This window comes from Pleurodeles waltl, chromosome 8, assembly GCF_031143425.1.
Source record: "Pleurodeles waltl isolate 20211129_DDA chromosome 8, aPleWal1.hap1.20221129, whole genome shotgun sequence".
Taxonomy (NCBI): domain Eukaryota; kingdom Metazoa; phylum Chordata; class Amphibia; order Caudata; family Salamandridae; genus Pleurodeles; species Pleurodeles waltl.
This window is the reverse complement of record NC_090447.1, coordinates 1173652919-1173675385: the sequence shown is the minus strand read 5'-3', so window position 1 is coordinate 1173675385 and position 22467 is coordinate 1173652919. Positions and strand designations below refer to the sequence as shown.

General features: G+C 42.8%; 1 protein-coding gene across 1 annotated transcript in view; it reads left to right on the top strand.

Annotated features, from left to right (window-relative positions):
- The window catches only part of GPALPP1 (GPALPP motifs containing 1), a 145939-nt gene extending 136340 nt beyond the window's left edge, over positions 1–9599 (top strand). Inside the window, exon 8 of the mRNA XM_069205410.1 lies at positions 6188–9599. Within this exon, the coding sequence (XP_069061511.1) occupies positions 6188–6406 (219 nt within the window). The 3' untranslated portion in view covers positions 6407–9599. The remainder of the gene's footprint in view (positions 1–6187) is intronic.
- The last annotated feature ends 12868 nt before the right edge of the window (positions 9600–22467 follow it).

The window sequence follows — 22467 nt, the reverse complement described above, 5'->3', positions numbered from 1 at the left end:
TCTGCTGTACATAACTCCATTCTACAAAACTACTACACTGCCTGCCAGTCTACAACACTCTACTCTAGCCATGTACAAGTCCACTGTGCAACTCTGTACTCTACCCTATGCACCTACACTCCACTATAAAACACTACTTCACTCTTCCAGACTTTACAACAGTCTACAACATAGTACTCCACTATATGGTATGAGACACCAGTCCAGTTTATGGCATTTTACTCAACTCTGTTCTACTCCACTCTACTCTATGCAAGTCTACTCTATAATACTGCACTCCACACTACGCTATGCCACTGCACTCGACTCCATTGCCGTCTGCTCCATGATGCTTTACTTCATTCTATGCCACTGCAGGACAATCCACTCTATGCCACTCCACTGTAAGACACCCTACTCTACGCAACTCCACTCTACAAGACTCTGCTTCAGTGTATGCCACTCTGACTCTCTACTCCACTCTGTCCATCCTCTCTACGTCACTGTACTATGCTATATGACACTATACGACACACCACTCTACGCCACTCTACAACATGCCACTCTACAATATGACAAAGTACTCCACTGTACCACAGTCCAGTGTACGACATGCCACTCGTGCATTGTAATGTCATATAATGGAGTGTCAAAGACTCTCCGCCACTCTACTCTGACACTCCACTCAACAACACTGGACTGCATGACAGGGTTTTCCACTCTGCGCCACTGTATGACACTCTGCTTAACAACACTCCATTCCATGACACTCGACTCCACGTCCCTGCAGTCAACAACACTCCACTGTACAATCCTTAACTGTACTGTATGACACGCCCCTCCACCATACAGCATTTCACTCCATGATTCTCCACTGCAGCATATGGCACACCACGCCATTACACTTTACTTCACAGTACACCATGCAACGCCACTCCCCTCTATTAACTGTACAACCCTACACTGACACTGTTCTGCACTATACCCAACGACACTCCACGTAACACTCAAACGACTGACACCAGACACTACAATTTGAAACTCATTTTTATTAAAAACTAAAACTATTTACATTTAATGAAAAAAAAGCAAAGTTATTGTTAGAAACGTTGTATTTATTCTTTCTATACAAACCCAACTTAAACAATGCCAACATTAGCAATTCTAAAGTTATAGCTAGAACTTAAATGTAGAATTCACGCAGTACCTTCAAATTACACTAAGTCATGCACCTCTGGACACACTGTTGTCACCGCATTCGCCACACTACATTAACTATAACTCGCCACTACCATGAACTGTGTTCTCACAAATTGTTGTTTAAGATGTGATAAGTCTTGTTATGAATTCTATGATTTCATATGGTATAAGTGATGTAATATGCAAGGGTATAACTAGTGCATGAGCATAATCCACCGCTACCTCGAAAGAGATCGCTCCCAGCTGGCATGAAGCTGACCTTTACCACGTGGTGGTGCCCAAACTTTACACAATCATTTTGGCACTGACTGGGACAGTGACAATTATTATTAGAGTGACGACTGTGTTCCCCAGTAGGATGACTGCCATTGGTATGAAGAATGTTAAGATGTCAGTGGTCTGGTTACTTCTCCAGATACAGGTGTCTCCCCCTGGTCCTGCACAGAGAAAAATGCCTTTCACAGTTGTTATGCAAAAGGTAGCAGCCATTCTAGATTTACAGCTCCCCACTATGAAAATGAAGACTAAAGTATTAACTGAGGCATTTCAACCAGGTCAGAGTCCCTTTTACAATTTAATGAAGCACTTACGGATACCCTTTTGGGCACATGGTCAAAACTACGTTCTGGTATGCTCGTCACCATCATCCTGCATTCGACAAAATTGCCTTTCTTACCCAACACATGACTCCAGAGAGCCCTGTGGTACAGATGTCCACAAGTAACTTGAATCCCAATGCTTTTCCCTCAACTCCAGCTGAGCCGGAATCTAAATGAATAGATAACATTTGAAAAACACATTTTCTCCTCTGCAAGCCTTGACATGTGGTCAGTGAAAGCTAGCTGCCTTTTAAGCTGCTACTCTCATGCTCTTTGGAATACAGTGGGGAACGTTTACCAGCTGTTCTGGTCTATCTTTGTGTGTCCCTTACCCAGGCTATTCAGGACAATTGTGATGCTACAAAGTTTGTCATACATTCTGGCTTGGACATAACTGACTGCTTAGGTTGAACAATGGGTACTAGTGTGGTTTGTCGGTGACAGGCCTCAGTTAGGTCTACGGAATTCTCGGTGGATGCCTAGGCATCCTTAATAGGTATGCTTTTTGACAGCTCTAATTTTTATGCTGAGAAAGGGGGCTTAGCATGTTCCTTGTCCCTTGTGTTCTCGCGACAATTCCACCAGCAATTTCGCACCCTCCATTCCTATGGTAGAGGTTTTCCTTTTTGTGAATACCAGACTCCCCCACAAGCCCAGAAGGTCTTTCAGCTCTTTTGTGGCTGAGGTTTTCTCTGAGAAAATGCTCAGGAGAGCAGGAATAACTCAGTCCCCTACCCCTCCAGCTGCCGCAGTTGCAGCCGCAAAACCGTTTTAGTATGTCTTTGTCCGCAAACCCCCTCCTTGTCAAAAGCATGAACCAATATTTCCTCCAAGGGTAGCAGGCAATCACTTCAGACGAATGCTGACAGTTGCAGAACGCCTTCAGAGATCAGGCACCCCAGCCTTTCCCTACTTTGACAACTGGCTGCTGAAAGCAGGCTCTTCGCAGGCAGTCATCGACCACCTCTAGACAACGGTCAACCTCTTAAAATGGCCCAAAGGACATGCCTTGAGCATTGTTAAAGACTAATTATCGGCTTTCGGCTTTTTGTGATTGCTTGATCAACATTTGTTATTTAAATCACCAGTTGCAATGAGTTTTTGAAAGGTTTGCAATATTTTTTCCCACCAAAACCCCTCTGTGATGCCACTGTGGTACTTTAATTTAGTCCTCACTTTTTTTATGTCTACCTCCTCTGAGGCACTGCAAAATTGTCCTTTGAAACTTCTGACATTGAAGATAGTCTTTCTCGTTGCCATAACAGCTCCTAGGCGCATGAGCGAGCTGCAGGCTCTTTCTGTCAACTCGCCTTTTACAACTTTCTCCTTTTCATTTCGAACAGACAATCCTTTGCTCTAATGTAAAGATTTACGGTACAGCCTTAAATCTTTGTGTTGGTGTGTTCAGGTATATTATGGCCGCATATTGTGCTCTTTTTGCAGTCTGACAGTGGATGTTTTTTGTGAGGCTCATGTAGACTATATTATGATCGTCCAAGCACAACACTACCAATGCACCTCAAGCCCTATTTATTGATTCTTTTGGAGGAAGAGAACAATTTTATGTAGGAGAGAGAATTGGACGTTGATTTCCTTTACACACGTCAGTCTTACCTTGCTGCTCTGCCCTATTTTCTAGATGTGTGAGAATCTGGGTATCTTTTGTGTCTAGCAACACAAAAGGATAGTGGACGGAGTGTTGAAACTTTTCAAACGCTCACCAACAGTCACAGTTCTGGGTTAAATCCATTGCTCTTTTGCTCACCATGCCACCCAAATTTTGACCCAGCTATATGCAAATCAGCCTTGAACCTGCTCCCCATTAGAACAGTCCAGCCAGAACTGGCAGGCCAGGTCCTCCCTGGACCGGAAACAACCAACCTTGGACCAGTTTCGGGGTATCACGCATCATCAGCCAGGCTAGCTTGAATCTAGTGGCACAGCTAGCGAGGGACACACGTCTGGGCATACTTTGGCCACTCAGGGCAACTTTAGCAACACAAGTGGCTAGGGTATGCTCAGACGTGGGTCCCTTGCTTGCTGTGCCAGTGGATTCAAGGTAGCCTGGCTGTTGAGGGGTAATACCCCGAAACCGGTCCCAGGATGCTGGTTTCCAGTCCAGTGAGGACCTGACTTGGCAGTTGGGGCTGGGCTGTTTCCATATGCTGGGTCCAAACTGGGGTGACCTGGCAAGAAAAATAACGATGGATTCAACCCAGATCTGTGACTAGGGGTGAGTGTTTGAAAAGTTTCAACACACTGTCCATCATTTTATTTTGTGATGTTGTTATCTTCTGTGTTTAGGTGGAATTTTACCAACTGAAAGTCTAGTACTTAAGTCAGCCTATGCAAATACACGGCAAGGGTGTTGGGAGAGGGAAGACCTTTTTACAATGATGAAACAGAAGATCTGATGCATATGTGTTTGCACAATGTGTGGAGAAAGAAACAATCCAATCCATACATGAGCTGTCCCAAAGATACCCCGCTTATTCTTTAAGCCTGTTCAACAGGATAGCATGGTCAGCTGTGGTGTAGACAGCTGAGCTATCAAAGTCTTTTGCTAGCCATGATCAAGAGTAATCAGGAGGCCTTCTCAAGTGTTTGACTCTACTGGTTCTGTTTTTCAAAAAGGATCTGAATCCAAATTAGTGATTGTTCATGTTTAGTTTCTGCTACACATAAGCTTTCAGTTGGCTTGTGACTTTACTATCCAACGCTTTGCTTGTGTGAGGATTTGTGAGGGACTGCAGTACTCTTCCTAAGAAAGTGGGTGTTGATTGTGTACTTCAGAAAGTCTAGGAGAGAAGTGTTAATTATTTTTGCGACTTCAGTTTCTAGGAAAAGGGGAACTTTCTTCAAAAATACACCTGGGGATGGGTTGACCGAGATGTGGAAGGTTCTGTTTATTTGTCTAGACAATTAACTTGAGCTCCTAGAAGGTTTTAAAGTAATAGAAAGAAGGTGGGAGCCACAGTTGTAGCGCGGGGGGGCTTGAGCAGTTCATGAGATGGCTGCTGCATTATTAGTGATCGCTACACTTATATTAGAGATCTTAGCATCAAAGAAGTTCAACAGGGCTTTGAAATGTTTCTTGGTGATGGGTTTTTCAGCACTTCAGAATTGGAAATTGCTTAAAAGATGTTAAAGAGTAGATTTCTCAGGTGTAAAGCTTTATTGAAGCCTTTGTGAAGGTGGGTCCTTTGCCTACATTACTGCAGTGTATCATCCCCTCCTGTGGATACTGCAGATTAGTTTTTCTGTTCCTGACAATGTGTTATGCCATTTGTGGTCCAAATTCTATCATTTTATCTTCATTCCAGTCTGGTCATCGGTTAATGGATTTTATGTTTCACTTCTTCTGGATGAGGTGCTAACTTATCCAGAGTGTATGCTATCTTTTCATGAAGTAAGGTGTGCAAAAACTGTAGATAAAGCAGATAGGTGAGTGGTCTGCTGCTTTAGAAAGAGCTTTGACATCATCTTCACTAATGTTGCTTATGGGCAGTTTTGGAAATTACATTGTTTCTGGTCTTGTGAAGGGTAGTGGGTGATATACGCGACTGGTTATGAGGGTGATTGAAGAGTAGTCTGACCATGATTGCATCATCCTGAGTGTTTGGCATCTATATTCGATTAAGAGGGCCATTGTGTTTCAAGAATTTCTGTCGAAGGAGCCTGTCTTACTAAGACGTAGTCTAATGAGAGGGTTGGGTTTTATTTTAGAAGTCCGATAAGCCTGGCAAAGTGTAGACAGTGAAAAGGAATTGTTCATGTTTTATTTCCCGAAGAGCAGTAGGTTTAGAGTGGTATCTTTAATCTTGAGCAAGATATATAACTTTTTTTCAGATGGACTCCGGTTCATGTTGCTTGCATTGATTATGATAGTGCCAATAAAATAGATTTTGATTTCTGCTAAAGGAGGAGTTTCTCTAACATTCAGTTTACAGCACCCATGCATCTCCAGGTTCTTGGAGCTGGTCAGTTTTGTTGTGAATGTGACTGTACTGAGGAGGATCTTACTGTATTGGTGCCTTACACTTCGATTTCTTCAGGCCTCAGAACAAAAGCATCTTAACTCCTCAGTAGTTATAGTTGTTGGCTCTTTGGACTGAATACTTTTGAGTTTTAAATGGCGATTTCATCTGTGGTTCTAGAATAAGGCTAGGGAAGGTGCTTGTATTTTAGTGAGAGGGACTTTGGATAAAGTTATTGCTTTAGCTTTCAAATGCTTAATTTTAAATGCCTGCATTGCTTCATTAGTGGGGACACTTGTGTATCCTTATCTCCAATGCAGAGGGGACATAATGCATTATCATTTATATTTATATTAACCGCAATAAATGGATTAAAGTTTTTTTTTTTTTTTAAATGCTGCTTTATAAACCTGAAGAGTGGTTTTCTTTTAGGATTCAAAAAGATCGGAGTCTCTGATGGATATTCACAATAAGAAGTTAAAGCAGAAAGCGAAAGAAGAAAAAAATAAGCCTCAAGAGAGAAGACCGTTTGATCGTGACCAAGATCTCCAAGTGAATAAGTTTGATGATGCTCAGAAGAAAGCCCTAGTAAAGAAATCCAGAGAGTTAAACACCAGGTTTTCTCATGGCAAAAGTAACATGTTTTTATAGTACTACTGCAAGACAGCTGGTGGTGCGGAAGGTTATTTTTATACATTTAAGAAGTGTCAATATGCATTACCAAACTCAGATATTTTTTTTTTTGTATGAAACAAAATATTTATTTGTTGAAATGGGAAAGGGGAGAAGCTGGTGTTGACAAGTTTATTGTTAGCTTGTCCTCCTCCAGCAAAATCCTGGAAGGGTGGGTTTGATTTTTGTTATTACAGTTACAGTGCCAAATGGCCAATATTTTCTTCCCTTTTGTTTTGTCAGGACATATGTAAATAGAATACTAAACGTAAGTCTTACTTGTAAGAATAAATTAGTTTTATACCTATATTTGTGATCAGCATCAGTGTGTTTAACGTTGGCTTTCCTCGCCACATTTAACTGAATGTGTTTGTTTTTACTGATTTCTTGGTAACTATAGTTCTTGTAAAAATGTCCAATGACTGGCAGGTACACCAGAATTTTATTCTGTTAAGTGTACTTTACAGGACCGCATGTCTCTCTGTACTATTCTCTCTACCCCCAAGTTTTCCATTTCCAAAAGAAAATCAGATTTTTATATCAAAACTAACTGTGAAAATAGTGCGTTGATAAATACAGTAAAACCGTGCATAAACATACTCCTGTGACCTCTCATACCACATTTTGTATAAAAAATAAATAAATAAAAAAGCAACAGACACTTCTTTGTCAACAAAATCTACCATATGGCATATACTTGTAGCATCCTAGAACATGTAAACCCCCCCATAATCATTGGGCACACCTTTCAATCTCCCTTCCTGGGGGACCTAGTCAAAATCCTAACTTCCATCGAAACAGCCTCCTATGATGACATGCTCCATCATCAGATCACTTTGCCAAGTTATCTTGGACTTCAATATCTCCCTCTGCATTGGTACATTCAATTCTTATTCAATTTTAGTAAAAACAAACATCATTTATCTGAAACACCAGCCACCATTTTCTTGATGTTCTGCACTGGCAGCCATGGTGCTGGGTACCCCTTAAGTCCTTTGTGACACATTCATGTTATGGGAGGAAAGGAATATATTCCTAGCACTCACTCCCACTTCTGAGTTGCCCAGAGTAGTAACCCCTCAGCAACTCTAGGCTTTAAATAACTACTTGCCCACTCGTAGTAGAATCAATAGATCTTTGTTACTAAGTGCTTTGACCAGTTCACTCGACCCAAGTAGTGGCTAAATTATTTCTCCCATTTTTACTTTGAACTTTTAGAAATTCTTCATATGTAGAACCTTGGACATCCAGTTGGCAATGATCTGATTCTGACCTCTTCAGTGTGCTTATTTTTCATGTGCTCAGAAGAATTCCAGTCCCTCCATTAATCTGGCTGACAGCATTTATATAGCTATAGCTGAGACCCAGTGCGGCTTTCTGTGGGCTTCTGAGATGTGGTTTTCTTGCCTTGTCCAGTGACTGCTCATTAGGTGCCGTTTGGAGCTGATGGGACTTTTTATAATAAGGTATCTGGCAAGGCACAGTAAATGGTGTTGTAATAATTGACTGAAGAATGTTTTCCTTCAGTACAGGAAGATTAAACTTAAGTCTGCTAAATTGTAAAACTCCGTTTTACCATTGTGTTTCCCAACTTTTAGATATTTTCATCTGGAAGACTAAGGAGGTTTCCCGGTTTTAAACATGGAAACGCAATGCTTAGAGTTGTAATTGTATATAATTTTAGAACTGCTACTGTTTGCTTAGACAGTACTTGCCTTGCAAATAACTTAATTTATATTGTTCCGGATGCATGACTGCCTAGCCTTACCCTGCCTTTACAAAGTTGGTATGGCTGAAGGGGCAGTGACATAGTCACCTCCCTCATATCCAGTCCAAAATCTGCAGCCAGTTCTGACTTGTTAGTAAACAGCACTTTCAGATTCTGAGATTGGGAGTTTGCACTTATATGGGAACAAGCAAGCCTGCAAGCCCCAGAAGGGGAGTGTGGTGCTGAGTACAAAAAGTTGGGACATTCTGAAGGTGTCCAACAGTGCAGGCGGCAGCTTGGCAGTACCACAGTGAGATGCCAGGATGTTCTTTCATTTAAAAGAACGGTCTATCGCATGTTGGTAATACTACGGGCTTTCTATCTGGACCGATGAATTGTTGATCATATGCTAGTATTGGCTGCTAACAACCGGTAGGTGCTTGCAATGGTTATTAATGCAACAGGCTTGCTTCTGAAAAGCCATCAGGGCTGGTTTAGGTTAAGTAACACGTCAGTTAAAGATTAGTAGAGCAGGGCACATTCACTCGCATGTAAGCGTCCCCTCAAACACTGGCTGGATTAGGGTAAAATTAATCGTACAGCACTCAGTAAATTGAAAGGCCAATAGAGATGGATGGGAGTCTGTTATGCCCAATGCTCCTTGCTACATCTGAATCACTACACTCCAGAACTGTAGCATCACTCTTAGTTTAATTTTGATAAATAAAAACACCATACCTACGATGTAAATTTTACTCGTACTTTAAAAATACAAGGTCGAGTGCAGAATTATGGTTGTGGTCACAATTTCTATTTTATTCAACCTTTAGACCTAGTAGCAGTTTGATTTTGAGGCTGTTAACTCCAAACATGGGACTAGTCTTATCAATGTTACCTCAGATCTTTATTTCATTAAAAAAAAAAGCTGGTAACTTATGTCGTCTCAAAAGGATTTGCTCAAGACAAACTCTAAACATTGTTGAAGTGTCTATTCATATTGTATTGGATACTGGTTGTTACATTTATGGTAAGAAACCTAGATATGTATTTGGAGAGTCCCTCAATGCAGATGCTCTTTTTTAAGTAGCTCCACTTTGCCAAGGGGCAAATCACCCACCATTACAAATGATAAGTCTGCACGATAAATAATGTAACACTTCCCTTTTTATACCGTTAATCCCTCACCAAGCCAGGCAAATGGTATGAAAACCTACCTATAGAAATCGTGTGATAGATTTTGCACTGCAATAACACCTCCAATATTTTCTTTTTCCTTCCCGAGAATATGCAGACTGCCCCCGTTGTGCTAAATGATTCAACCTGTGCAATAACATATTGTTAAAATGTGTGACCTGACAGGATGTACACCACAATCAATACAGAACTTTGGATGAAATAAAGACCTGATGAAGACCAAGGTTATGTGTTATGAGAAAATTAATAAAATATGTTTTTAAAAAACAACCCACCAAACGTGTTTTCTTTAGGCTTGCATGTGTTCACTAAGAGACTAACTCAAATATAAAGGTTTTTAATGATGTTATGGTCAAATCTGCAATACTGCAGTGTTTAAACACCCACCAAAGCCATAAAGAAATAAACTGTAGAAGTAATTATGGGGGAGAGGGAGGGCGTTGACAAAAATACTTTTTTGAAATATTACTCATCATAGTGGTGGGAGTCCTTGGCTTTCTAAACATGGAAAGTATTAACTACATATTTAACATTATGTGCTATGTGTCTTACTCACCATATTGTGGGGTGGGGGGTGAAACCTTAATCTAGCAACAACCACAATCCTTGTTGGGAAGAAATACAAGCAGACCTCAAATTAACCCATGCTTGACCCCCTAGTAGCTTGGTACTAAAGCAGTTAGGCTTAACTTAGAGGCAATGTGTAAAGTGTTTGTGAAACATTTGCACAGTAATAACGTGAAAACACAAACCAAGAAAAATCCCACAACAGTTTAGAGAAATAGAGTAAAATTTAGTAAACCCTTTCATAACAACACAGCAAAAATCCAATCAGTCGAACCAGAGATATGCCATTTCAAAAAAATGTAAGGCAAGTGTAACACCTAAAAACATTCTGTGGTCATGCAAAACTGAGTGAAAATCACAAGTTCGGGCCGGCCGCGTTGGAGCACCGTCCAGTTACAGAGACCGAGTTAGGCCTGCTGAAAAAGTTACCTTCTCAAAGTCTGGTGTGAAGAGTCCAGTTTGCAGTAGAGAAGGCCACGAGGAGCAGCGAGACCGTCGCAGAGGGTCATTGCTATAGTTCAGAGAGCAGGCTGGGTGTCATGGACAGTTGTCACTCTCATGTAAAGATCCTGTTGGTCATTGTGGATAGTCCTTGCTGAAGATTCGTGTTGGCAGTTGATGCTGTATCTCGAGGTGTAGGTCTGGGTTGCTGATCCTCATTGACTGGGGCTGTTGTGTAGTCTGGTTCACCGCAGCTACGCATTGGCGTCGGAGCGGGTGCAAATATCTTGACGTGAACAGGCCCGGATGCGAACAGCCCAAAACGTAAGGATTTCACCTTGCCACACCAAGGGTCCAGGTTCTGGGAATCACCTCTTCGGGATCAGGATCTGACTCGAGTGGAGGCCACCAGGGCTGAGGCAGGTCCAGTTAGCAGGTCAGCTGAGCAGATGCAGGGTGGCTTCTGGATCTTGTTATGTTACTGTAGTTCTAACAGGAGGTCATTCAGTTGACCCCAGGAGTCACTTCAGCCTGGGATGAAAGGTGCAGGTCCAGTCTTCCTTCTCAGCAAGCAGGGCAGATTTCAAAAATAGGGGCAGCAGGGTGTCCTTTTTGTGTAGTATCCCCATTTCAAGGAGAGCACAAAAGAGTTGGGTCTAAGTGTCCAATGTTTATATCTGCTGCCAGATTTGAAGTGGGAGAAGCTTCTGAAGTTCCTCTTACAGAAGTTTTTGGACTCTCCTGCCTCACTGTCCTCGTCCCAGTCTATCTTGAGGCACAGCAGACTAATGTGAACATTTGTGTGCGAGCTGAGCCAGTGTTTTTGAGAGATGTAAGTGTAGCAGGTGAAGGCTCCGACCTCAACCAAGTCAAAGATGGCCCATCCTTCTAATTCCCAGACCTTCCTTTGCGAGGCTGCTTAGGAGGAATACGCAAATGGCAACTACACCTAGTCAAGTGGCCCAGGAGACAAGTTGCAAACACCAAGTTTTTAAAACAAGAAAATGCCTACTTTCTAAAATTATGACTTAAATTCCGACTTTACCATTAAAGAGAGTTTTAAGTTACAATTCCTCAGACTCCAAAAATGAGTTTACTTCCTGCTCCCAATCAAAATTGATCACTTATTAAATGTAATAAGGTAACCCAATGTTATACTTTGGGGGAAGTGGGCCTTGCAATGGAGAAAAACAATCTTGACAGTTACTCAGTACCAGGACATGTAAAACTTAAAAGTACATCTCCAACATGCTTACCGGAGTCTCACCTCACCAGAAACTGCAAACCTTGCAAACCAGATTAACCTATTGTTCCTATTCTTCCTACATTGCCCAGAAAGGAAGATGTGTCTTAACAAAAAAGGAGGTCATGAGCAGGAAGAGTGGAATGGTTGGCATTCATAATAGAAACTGTACTGGCAATCTAAACACTCTCGAACCAATAATGTCTGTTTTTTTTGCCCTCCTGGGAAAGGCTTTGAGCGTGTTTGATCTTAGCAGGAATGCATAAGTGTGAGCAGTCTTTAATTATGCATTTGCTAAAAGCTAAGGATTATCATAAAGACCATCCGAATAATAGTCCTTGTGTATGTAGAAGGTCGCTTAGCCATGAATTAATTTTTCTCTTTCACAGCTGAAGCAGGTAGTGTGGAAAATGCAATTTTCAGAACAGTTGTCTTAACTGCCTTATGGTCACACCAAGCCAGATTCAAAACTTACAGCAGAGGCCAACATTTCAAAAACTCTGCAGTGGTCATGTTTGTCACCTGCTGACAGAGAAGGCAGATATGGGTGCATTTGGGAAGGAAACATCTGGTATGTTGGTGGTCTACAATGCCTTATGCATGCTGTCTCAATATGGCAATATGGTACATAAATACATGCCACCGTTTCTCGAATTTCTGCTAATAGTTAAAAAGGGTAAGGCAAAACCTTGGTTAAAGAAACTGACATCTCAGACACGGTGTGCAAGCCTAGGCTCAGCAGACTTGAAGTCCTCATCTTTCAAGTAAGTATCTCCTGTTATGGAATTTGAATGTTGGATTTTGTCAACAAAGGAGCAACTATTAAGCCTGATTATTGTAGGAAACTATACTGTATTTATGTATGTGAATAAAAGGGTGTAATTGAATAACTTCACACACAATAATGCAATCATGTTGTTTACCACATATATGTTTTAGTTAAAATGATATGAGGAGTGTTGCAGCACATTTTGATCACATGCTCATAAATGTGCATCTGCTTTAAAAACACTGCTAGGGTGATATTATGGTGACAAACAAAACCTAAACAAACACTGAAATTTACCCAATATGGTTAACCGTAACTCAGCCCAAATGCACTACTCATGACTTCCTTCACACATGATTTCATAAATGGCAATATATGTAGCCTCACCATTGATATGTTTGATTACCACTATTGATGTAGGTAGTGTAAGTCTATACCAACAAATCTGTAATGGAAGCATAGAATCTTGATGCACAACAATGTAAATTAGACCAGGTTCTACACTGAAGGTGAAACAGTGATTAAACTTGAAATCATTAACACTTGTCCAACATAGTGGTTTTGCAGAGTTAGGGGGTTATTACAACTTTGGAGAAGGTGTTAATCCGTCCCAAAAGTGACGGTAAAGTGACGATATACCACCAGCCGTATTACGAGTTCCATAGAATATAATGGACTCGTAATACGGCTGGTGGTATATCCGCCACTTTACCGTTATTTTGGGACGGATTAACACCGCTTCCAAAGTTGTAATAACCCCCTTAATCTTTTCTGGATTCACATGCTTTGCACTATTCCGCCCTCTAGTGGTTGGGTTCGAACTTTTCAAATTTTTTTAGTCCTTCATTTTTGGTTGTTGTTGTTGGGCATCGACCGATCTGCCCGTTTGATGCTTCCTGTGCCGTTGTATCCACTCCTCTGAAAGCTCCCACCTTTTGTCGGCATCTTCAGAATCTTTTTTTTTTTTTTTACGCTGTTGGGTGTGGATTCTAAGCTGAAGGCTCTTCAACACGAGGAAGGAAAACTTTCAAGAGGTCTGTCGAAGTTCACCAAAAGATTTACTGAGTATAAAGAGTAACCACGTAAAAGAAGTACCGTAAGAAGTCGAGAGAGAAGAAGCGGTATTCCCTTGAGGAAATGTTTCCAAGGAAAACCAGGTTGGAGGGGTGGATGGCCTAGATGGAGAACACTCCATTCCTGTTCTGCTCAAATTGTCATCACAACTTTGCACAGAAGGATCAACACCCAGTGTGCAACCTTTGTCTGTGCTGTCGAACATAGGAGAGAGGACTGCAACGCCTGTGCAGTATTCACATCGAAGACGCTGAGGGTGAGGGAAAAGGCAAAGACTAGTGCACTATACAATGCAGGGGAAGGCTACCACTCTGTTTCTTAGAAACCTGGAATTGTGGAACAGGGAGAAGGAAAATGTCACTGAAGGCCCGAAGGTGAAATATCGGACTCCAACTGGAGAATCGTTGATGTCGAACCCCATGCAAGCAAGAGAAAAGCAGGAGCTAAGAGAGATGCCAAATAAAGAGTCTGTGTCATAAAAATCTGACTCTAAACAGCTAAAGGGAGCCTTGGCTCGAAACACTCGCTGACTGAAGGCTGACTGAAGGCAGGCCCCGAGACAGAGAACCCCATGAATCACTCGAAAGGGACACCCCTAGAGGAACAACTCCAGAAAAATCTCAGTCGTTAAAGGTTGAGGAAAAGATGCTTTAACATCAAAAGAGGAGAAGGCTCAGGAGTAGCACATAAGCTTGATGACTGACACATTGTCAAAGGATTCTTCAGCATCAAAGACAAAAACCTTGTTGACGCCGAAGACAAATCAGCAGAAATTGAAAGGAAAAGAAGACCCCTCGAGGCTGAAATAGCCGCCGTACTCCAAAAACATAAGCAATTCAATGAATCCTTCAAGGGATTTGAAATCTCGCTCAACACCTGGACGCCGAAATAGCATGGCAGTAAAAACTCAAAGAACTTGGGGGGCCCCCTTTGACCACAGAACTTCAAGAGGAAGAAGAGGAACAATTGGTTACCTTGTATCAGGGCTCCGGAGAGTCTGATTATACTGAGTGCGACTAGCAAGACGTAGAAACAGACTCCAAGTTTTCATTGAAGGGCCCAGCTTATACCAAGGGTTTAGTACCAGCAGATTCCATCATTACTGCAACAGCACGTAAAAGGGCTAACATTCCTTCAACATCAGGGCCACCTCCAGATAAGGAGAGTAAGAGGATGGACCTCATGGGATCTAAATACAAACGCAGTGCAGCAAATCAGTGGTGCATTGCGAACTCTTACTGCCTTACTGAGTTGACATGCCTATCAGCACTGGGAGAACATGGCTGAGTTAATGAAACATCTCCCAGAGCAGTATAAGAAAAGGGCTGCGCACCGGCAGAAGAGGTAAACAACATTGCGAAAACCTGCTTGAAATTGGCCTTTGAAACAGAGGACACCTCGAGCTGTCAAATGATGTTAGGGTTAACCTTACGTAGACATGCAAACCTGAAGTACAAGCCAACATTCTAAACAACCCATACAAGTGATTGGGAGCAAAATTGATGATGGATTAAATCAACCAGAGAAAGAAAATGAAAGAGCAAATATGGTAGAGGCCATTGCAGTTCAGAGGAGGCATGAGAAGAGGGGACCTACCATCACGAAGGCCTGCAGGAAAAGAGGGCTTCCAATCCAGGAACTCCCCCCAAATATTTCTGTGAACTAGTTTACCAGCAGCACTCCAACAACAGTGGCAATGCCAACGGTACTTTTGGGGAAGAATAAGAGGAAGAGGACAGCCTCAAAGAGGAGGCATAACCTCCATCAGCAAGTGACTCAAAGTAGAATGACAACCTCTTTCAAACACTAGTGAGAGCCAACATAAACCATCACAACCTCAAACACACACAACACCAGTGGGAGGCAGAATAAAAAACTTCTTCCAGGAGTGGAGCAACATAACAGCAGACAAATGGATATTAAACGTCATAATTTGTTTATACTGCATAGAACGGTAATTACACCTCCAGCAAGGGGACCAAAAAAGAAGATGCATTCAAAGGAAGAAACCTCACATCTACTAAAAGAAGTGAAGGAATGGCTGCAAAAGAGAGCAATAGAGAATGTCCCCAAAAGAGATCAACAAAGGAAATTACTCAACATATTTCCTAATATCAAAGATAAGACAGATCCCTACGATCAATACTAGATCTCAAGTTCATGAACAGGTTTATAAAGACACAAAGATTCAAGATGACAACCTTACAGGAGGTTATCCCACAATTGCATTAAGAGGATTACTAGATCTGAAGGACTCTTACCTGCATATCCCAATGAATACAAATCTCACGTATCACAAGAAAGAAAATGTACACAGCCAACTCCAACAGTAACCATTACATAGATGCCTCTCATATGGAATGGTGCGCCCACATGAGCACGCTCAAAGTACAGGGAGTTTGGAAGGAACAGGATGCTCTGAAGACAGTGTTCCTAATCTTAAAAAGCTTTTCAGAAAGACCTGTTTGGCAAAACAATATTGATTTCAAACAGACAATACAACAGCAATGTTCTATATCAACAAGCGGGGGGGGGGGGACGACTCAATCCTTTGCTCTATTGAAGCTGGCTCAGGAAATCTGGAAGTTAGCAATTCAGAGGAGAATAGAGATAACAGCATTTCATCTTCCAGGCAAGGACAATATTCAAACGGACAGCTTGAGCAGACAAACAGCATGCTCTCACAAATTGGATATCAGTCAAGAAGTGCTCGACAAGGTCTTCAGAAATTGGGGCACACCAAAAATAGGCCTATTTGTAACTCTAGAGAGCTCAAAATGCCAAGACTAAGCGTCTGGACAACCATTTCACCAATCTTTAGGGAATGCCCTATCGACAAATTGGTCAGGGACATTTGCATATACTTTTCCCCATGATACCTCTGTTACACTAAGTGATCAACAAATGCAGGAGAACCTAGGTGGCGCTAATACAAGTGGCCCCGCAGTGGGCAGACAGACATGGTTTTCAGAACACATAGAAATGGCACAAGGGGACAGTCTGAAACTACCAACACAACACAACTTGTTGCCAGTGGAAGGAGGAAGGCTACTACACCCAGGACCAGAGTCTTTACGCCTGGCTCCTGAAGACTTTGGGCCTGATTATGACCCTGGCGGACGGCGGAGGCCGTCCGCCAAGGTACCGCTGTTGAATGACTGCACCGCGGCGGCCATTTAAACATTTCCAATGGGCCGGCGGGCGCTCTCCAAAAGAGCGCCCGCCGGCCCAGAGGAAATGCCCCTGCAACGAGGACGCCGGCTCAGAATTGAGCCGGCGGAGTTGCAGGGGTGCGACGGGTGCAGTTGCACCCGTCGCGTATTTCAGTGTCTGCTTTGCAGACACTGAAATACTTTGCGGGGCCCTCTTACAGGGGCCCCTGCCGTGCCCATGCAATTGGCATGGGCACGGCAGGGGCCCCCAGGGGCCCTGCGGCACCCCCTACCGCCATCCTGTTCCTGGCGGGCGAACCGCCAGGAACAGGATGGCGGTAGGGGGTGTCAGAATCCCCCATGGCGGCGCAGCAAGCTGCGCCGCCATGGGGGATTCTAAGGGCAGCGGTAAACCGGCGGGAGACCGCCGGTTTGCCTCTTCTGACCGCGGCCGAACCGCTGCGGTCAGAATGCCCTGCGGGGCACCGCCGGCCTGTCGGCGGTGCTCCCGCTGACCCTGGCCCCGGTGGTCTTAGACCGCCGGGGTCAGAATGACCCCCTTTGTGTTTGGTCATCTAAAACTGCCAAATAACACAATGGCAGTCCCCAGAGAGGCACAGAGGGCAACTAAAAAGAAATGGTATATCACAAAATGGAAATTATACTGCTTATGGTGTTTAAAAAGTGGTTTGTTAAAGAAAAATACAAGGGAAACAACAGTGTTGAAATATCGAACACCTGCTAGACTACAAGTTAACATGCATCTTTAAAAGCATGCTTAGCTGCAATAGTGGCCTATTCAAGAGGTCATATAGGAATAAGCTTTTTTCACAGCTCCAGTTGTCAAAAGATATTTAGAATGGGCTAAAACAATAGCACCACCAAGAAACGTGGTACTAACTCAGTGGATGAAAACTCTCTCTCAACCTCTACATAAAGCCACACTAAAGATGCTCACATTGAAGACCGAATTTCCAACATTCCCTTTGCAGAGTGAGTGAAATACAAGCACTCACAATCCAACAACTATACTTACAAATAACAGAGTAGTCATGAGGACAGGTTCACAGTTTCTACCCAAGTCAGTATCATGGTTCCACATAAATCAAATATATAAATATACTAAGTTTCTTCTGAAACCCGAAGAATCAAGCATAGCAAACGCTACAAACGCAGGCCACAAGGCAAGTGATAATGTAGTACATTGGGGGGGGGGGGGGAAAAAAAGGACTGTTGCCAAATGGATCACACAAACCTCTCAACTGCCACTCACAGAGGTGGGTGTGAAACTAAATTCAACCCCAAATGCACACTCAATAAGGAAAAAAGGAGTAACCATTGCCTTTCTAGCAAACACAGCGTTAAGATATATGCATGGCAGCAACATGCTCTTCTGTACACATGTTAAAAAAACAGTACTGTGTCTACATTCAAATGAACAAACAAGCTCAGGTGAGACAAGAAGTGCTAAAACATCTATTGACAAATTTAAATCCGTCTTCAACCCAACCACTGCAAGAATAACAAATGCTACAAAATTGATGCACAGTATATGAATTCATAAAAGATTCATGCTGCAAAACGAATAGTTTCTTACCTGTAGGTGTAGTTTTGCAGCTTGAAGAATATTCTGGATTCACAAGCAACCCACCCACCCACCTCCATTAAGAAGATGGAGAAGAAGAGGTAAAAGAATCTGAAGATGGCGACCAAAGGTGCGAGCTTCTGGAGAAGGGGATAGAAAGTCACAGGAAGCACCAAATAGACAGATCAGTCGACGCCCAACAAAACAAAAAACAAAGGAAGGACTAAAAAAGAGTTGAAGAATTCTGTACCCAAATACTAGATAGTGGAATAATGCACAGCATGTGAACCTAGAGAATTCTTTAAACTGCAAAACTACACCTACAGGTAAGAAAGTATTTGTTCTTAACCTCTGGTCCACTGACCCCTGTGGGCCTATTATGCCTACTCAGGGTGCCTGCAGCAGTTTAACAAATTAAACATGGTTAGCAGATTAATGTGTACATAAAGCTGAATTGAAAGTTTTAAAACGCTTTGTAAATATAAAGGAATTTGAAATTGGATGCTAAAAATTAAGTTGGTATCCTTGATCTGTGGGAGCAGCACAAGTACCACAAACTGAATCTGCTATGGACGATTGGTTTGCTCAGCTGAAACGGTACTGGGTATGTGCTGACAAAAAAAGAGCATACATTAGGAGTACAAAGGACAAAATGTTATGCTTGGTAGTGGTTCTTAACTATTTGTCGTCCTTGGACCCCACTTAATCTACTGGGACCTGGGCACCCATGCTGAATCCTTATTGAAATCCAGGGATACCCACAAAGTCATTACTGGAAGCAGTTACTTTAAACCACAAAACAATGTACAAAAAAGAGAAACAAGCATTCTTTAAACATACACAAATAATAAAATAATGTATTTAATTCACACAGATATAAACAAATCAACATTTTATTAGGAAGAGATAAGCTTTTCTTAATTCTATTGAGATCACTCTTCCATACTATATTGTATGTGATGCACGTGCACTGTTCCCACTAGTGAATCTGAGGATACTGATTTAATTTTTAGCTTCCAATTTCACATTCCTTCACGTTTACAGAATGTTTTAAAATTTTCAATTCTACATTTTGCTTTTATTTGTACACTTCATCAATGTGTTAATATTATTTATTTTTCGAAGCAGTTGCGGTCCCCCTGCGTTAATTTTGATTGTAATATTATTTTAGTTTATGAATTAAAGTATTTCGGAATGTGTGTATTAGTTTGATTTATGCATGTTTCTCAATTTTTGTGGATTGTTTTGCAGGCAGATCATACAAATTTCTTAGGCGAGCGTCTCTGGCTCTCAGTAGTGATTCATTGTGGGTCCACGGAAGACAAAAGGTTAAGAACTGCTGGTCTAAGTGTGCCAAATATGTTTTTCAACGTCACACTGCCTCATGAGAAAAATGCTGAGCAGTGGGTGAGGAACCAGGAAAGATTAGATCCCCACCCAGGGTCTCCTTTCCAGCGGTGGAGGGACACCCTTGTCCTCCGGGTCAGTTTAGCAGAGAGTTCACAAATCAGACGGAGTCGCCAACTGGAGGAATAAAGAGAAGTTTATTACATGGATTATAGCTCGAGCTAATACAGAGTCCCAGGACAGTCGAGTGACTATCCTACGGAGGCTGCCCCTTCACTCTGGGGCCACCCAACCTTATATACACACAAAACTGCTTAGTCAGAGGACAACTCCACCCCTAGAGCATTCAAGGTCCTCTACGGCCTTCAGAATATTTCAGGGATTCACGTGTGGTGGGAGAAGGTACAGATGCAGCTGGCAGGAGGTGGCCACGACCTGTACAAACTTGTTCTGGCAGTTACTGATTAAGCACGACTATTCTCGGAACTGTAATTGGAAAAAGTAATATGGCAGCGATAAGCAGATTGCATCCCAAGGCTGCGAGCGCAAGGTCAATTATCAAAGTTCAGGAGGTTTGTCGAGCACATGGCAACATAATAAAGATAAACAGATGCCTAGCAGCTATGGTGTATGTTTAACTTTATGTACATTTTCTCATGGGTTTGCAACCTAGGCCAGATGCTGCATTGGTCCTGCAGTTAATATCACAGAGAGGCATACAATATATAAACGCAAAAACAACAGATGATGGACGGAATGCAGAACAAATCAAACATTCACCCCCCAGTCACGAAACCGGTCCCAGGATGCTTGTTTCTGGTACAGGGAGGAGCTGGTCTGGCAGTTTGGGCTGGACTGTTCCCTTGGGGAGCAGGGTCAAGACTGATTTGCATCTGACTGGGTCCAAACTGGAATGGCATGGTGAGCAAAATAACTGATGGATTAAACTCAGATCTGTGACTGGGGGAGAATGTTTGATTTGTTCTACATTCCGTCCATCAACTGTTCTTTTTGCGTACAATATATAAACGACCACACAATCCTTTATCATACACTTTGATTTAAAAAAAATACAAAAATTATCCAATAAAATAAAATGAATGGGAGTTTACTAATACGCTGACAGTGGCTAAGCAACGAGCACTAAGACCAGAATTCAAAAGTTGAGGTAAATCGGCAGTCTCATCTTTCATGGCTAAGGGTCTGGGAGGTGGCTTTACACCACCAAAACATGACCATTTGTTGGAATGCCACAAGACTGCTGCCCGCCGCTTCTGCCTTGGCCAAGGAGAGGTGGGCATTAGGGGTCTTATGTCCCTCCCCCACCTTCCGGGGCCAAGGGTGGAAGGGTATGCATGTACGCCCCTCTGCTTTAACTAGAAATCTGAAGGAGTGTCCCTTTGCCTACGCAAAGCCTAAGGATGGAAGTTGTTTTTGTATTAATCTACACATGCCTTCATTAAGGATGTGGTAATTCTTGTCCTACGCCCTGATTCCCCGACTGTGAGGTGTATTTTATGTTTTTTATTGCCCCAGCGCCTAGGTGGTAAATGCCATCCTGCCGTTCTTGGTCAAGTGGGGAGGGGATTAAAAACAAGCATTTTCAATGCAACGGGTCTCGCATTTGTTTGAGTTAGAGCTATTAGCGTTGTAAAGCAAAATAAAAACACAGAGCGATCGTGCTATGTAAAATGCATTGCGATCGCGCTGCGTGTAAAATAAACAGATAAAGGAGTTGTGTAAAATAAACAGATAAAGTAGTCCGGTCTCCAGGCTGGAAACATCGAGCCTCGTATGTTTTTGGTACTTTACCGGTGCTGTGTAGGTGGGCTAAACACCGGAAAAGGCATGGCATATGCATGCCTTTCAAAAATGAAAGCAAGCGGATTTTAAAAGGCAAGCCCACGAACCAATGTAAGTGACTGACGTGGCATGGGCGTAGTTTAAAGCCCAAAGAGAGATTACAGAATGGACGGATCACTTTGTGCTCGCCCATAAAAATGAGGCGCATGTGCCAATTGCTGTGGGTCACTTCAGAGTGGTACTGCTCCGACGACTGTCCTGGCACGTGATTCTGTTTTCTGTGAAAAGAACACTGGTGAAGCTGTGAACTGTCCTACTCCTCCGCTGGGACAACCAACTGACAGCTGGGAGCTGCTCCAGTCTGTTGTGACCTGCAGCATTATGCTGGTCAAATTAGAACAGGGCAGCCGCTCCTGCCTTCTGTTTACAGTTGTGAAGAACGAGTAGAAGCAGTCGTGCCATACCTACTCCGTAGTGGCCCACCAAATGCTCCGAACCACGTAAGAGTGGAGCAGCTCATATCCAGGGCTGGCCTCTCCTCAGACAGCGCCCTGGGCGAAACCGAATTTTGCTCCCCACCTAGTCCTCCTCCTCTTCCCGTTCCCCGTCCACCGCCCACCGCCTCGATCCTAGTGGGGAGGTCTTTATTTCCTCACAGGTCACATCCTGCCTGAATACCTCAGAGATGTGACCAGCCTATTAACACCTATTTGCCCCTTTTCTCCTCACCTTAATCACCTTTTCATTTGCTAAACTGGAGGTGAGAGTTCATAGCACGTAGAGTGCGAGTTAATTGATCAGAGTGAGGTTAGTGAAAGTAAAGAAAATGATATTTTATAAACAATCTGATTGCAATGTGCCGAGCTGGCGGCCTAAAATAATACATTATTCTATATTGCAGGCAGCTTGTGAGGTCAGCTACGTCTGCAACCTTTAACCCGATAGGCGCCGCGGGCCTGTTCCCAGCTCTCCGGGCCAGAATCTGGCCCTGCTCACGTCTGTTCTAAGAACGAATTCTCAGTTTGGAACAGAGCGCTCCTAAGTGCGCCCGGCATTTTGTAGAACACAGGAGCCGGCCAGCTCACGGCTGCCACTTCCTCCGTTTTTTGACTCTTCTCATCCATGGCGATATCAACCAGGGAGAGGGGGCATCTATG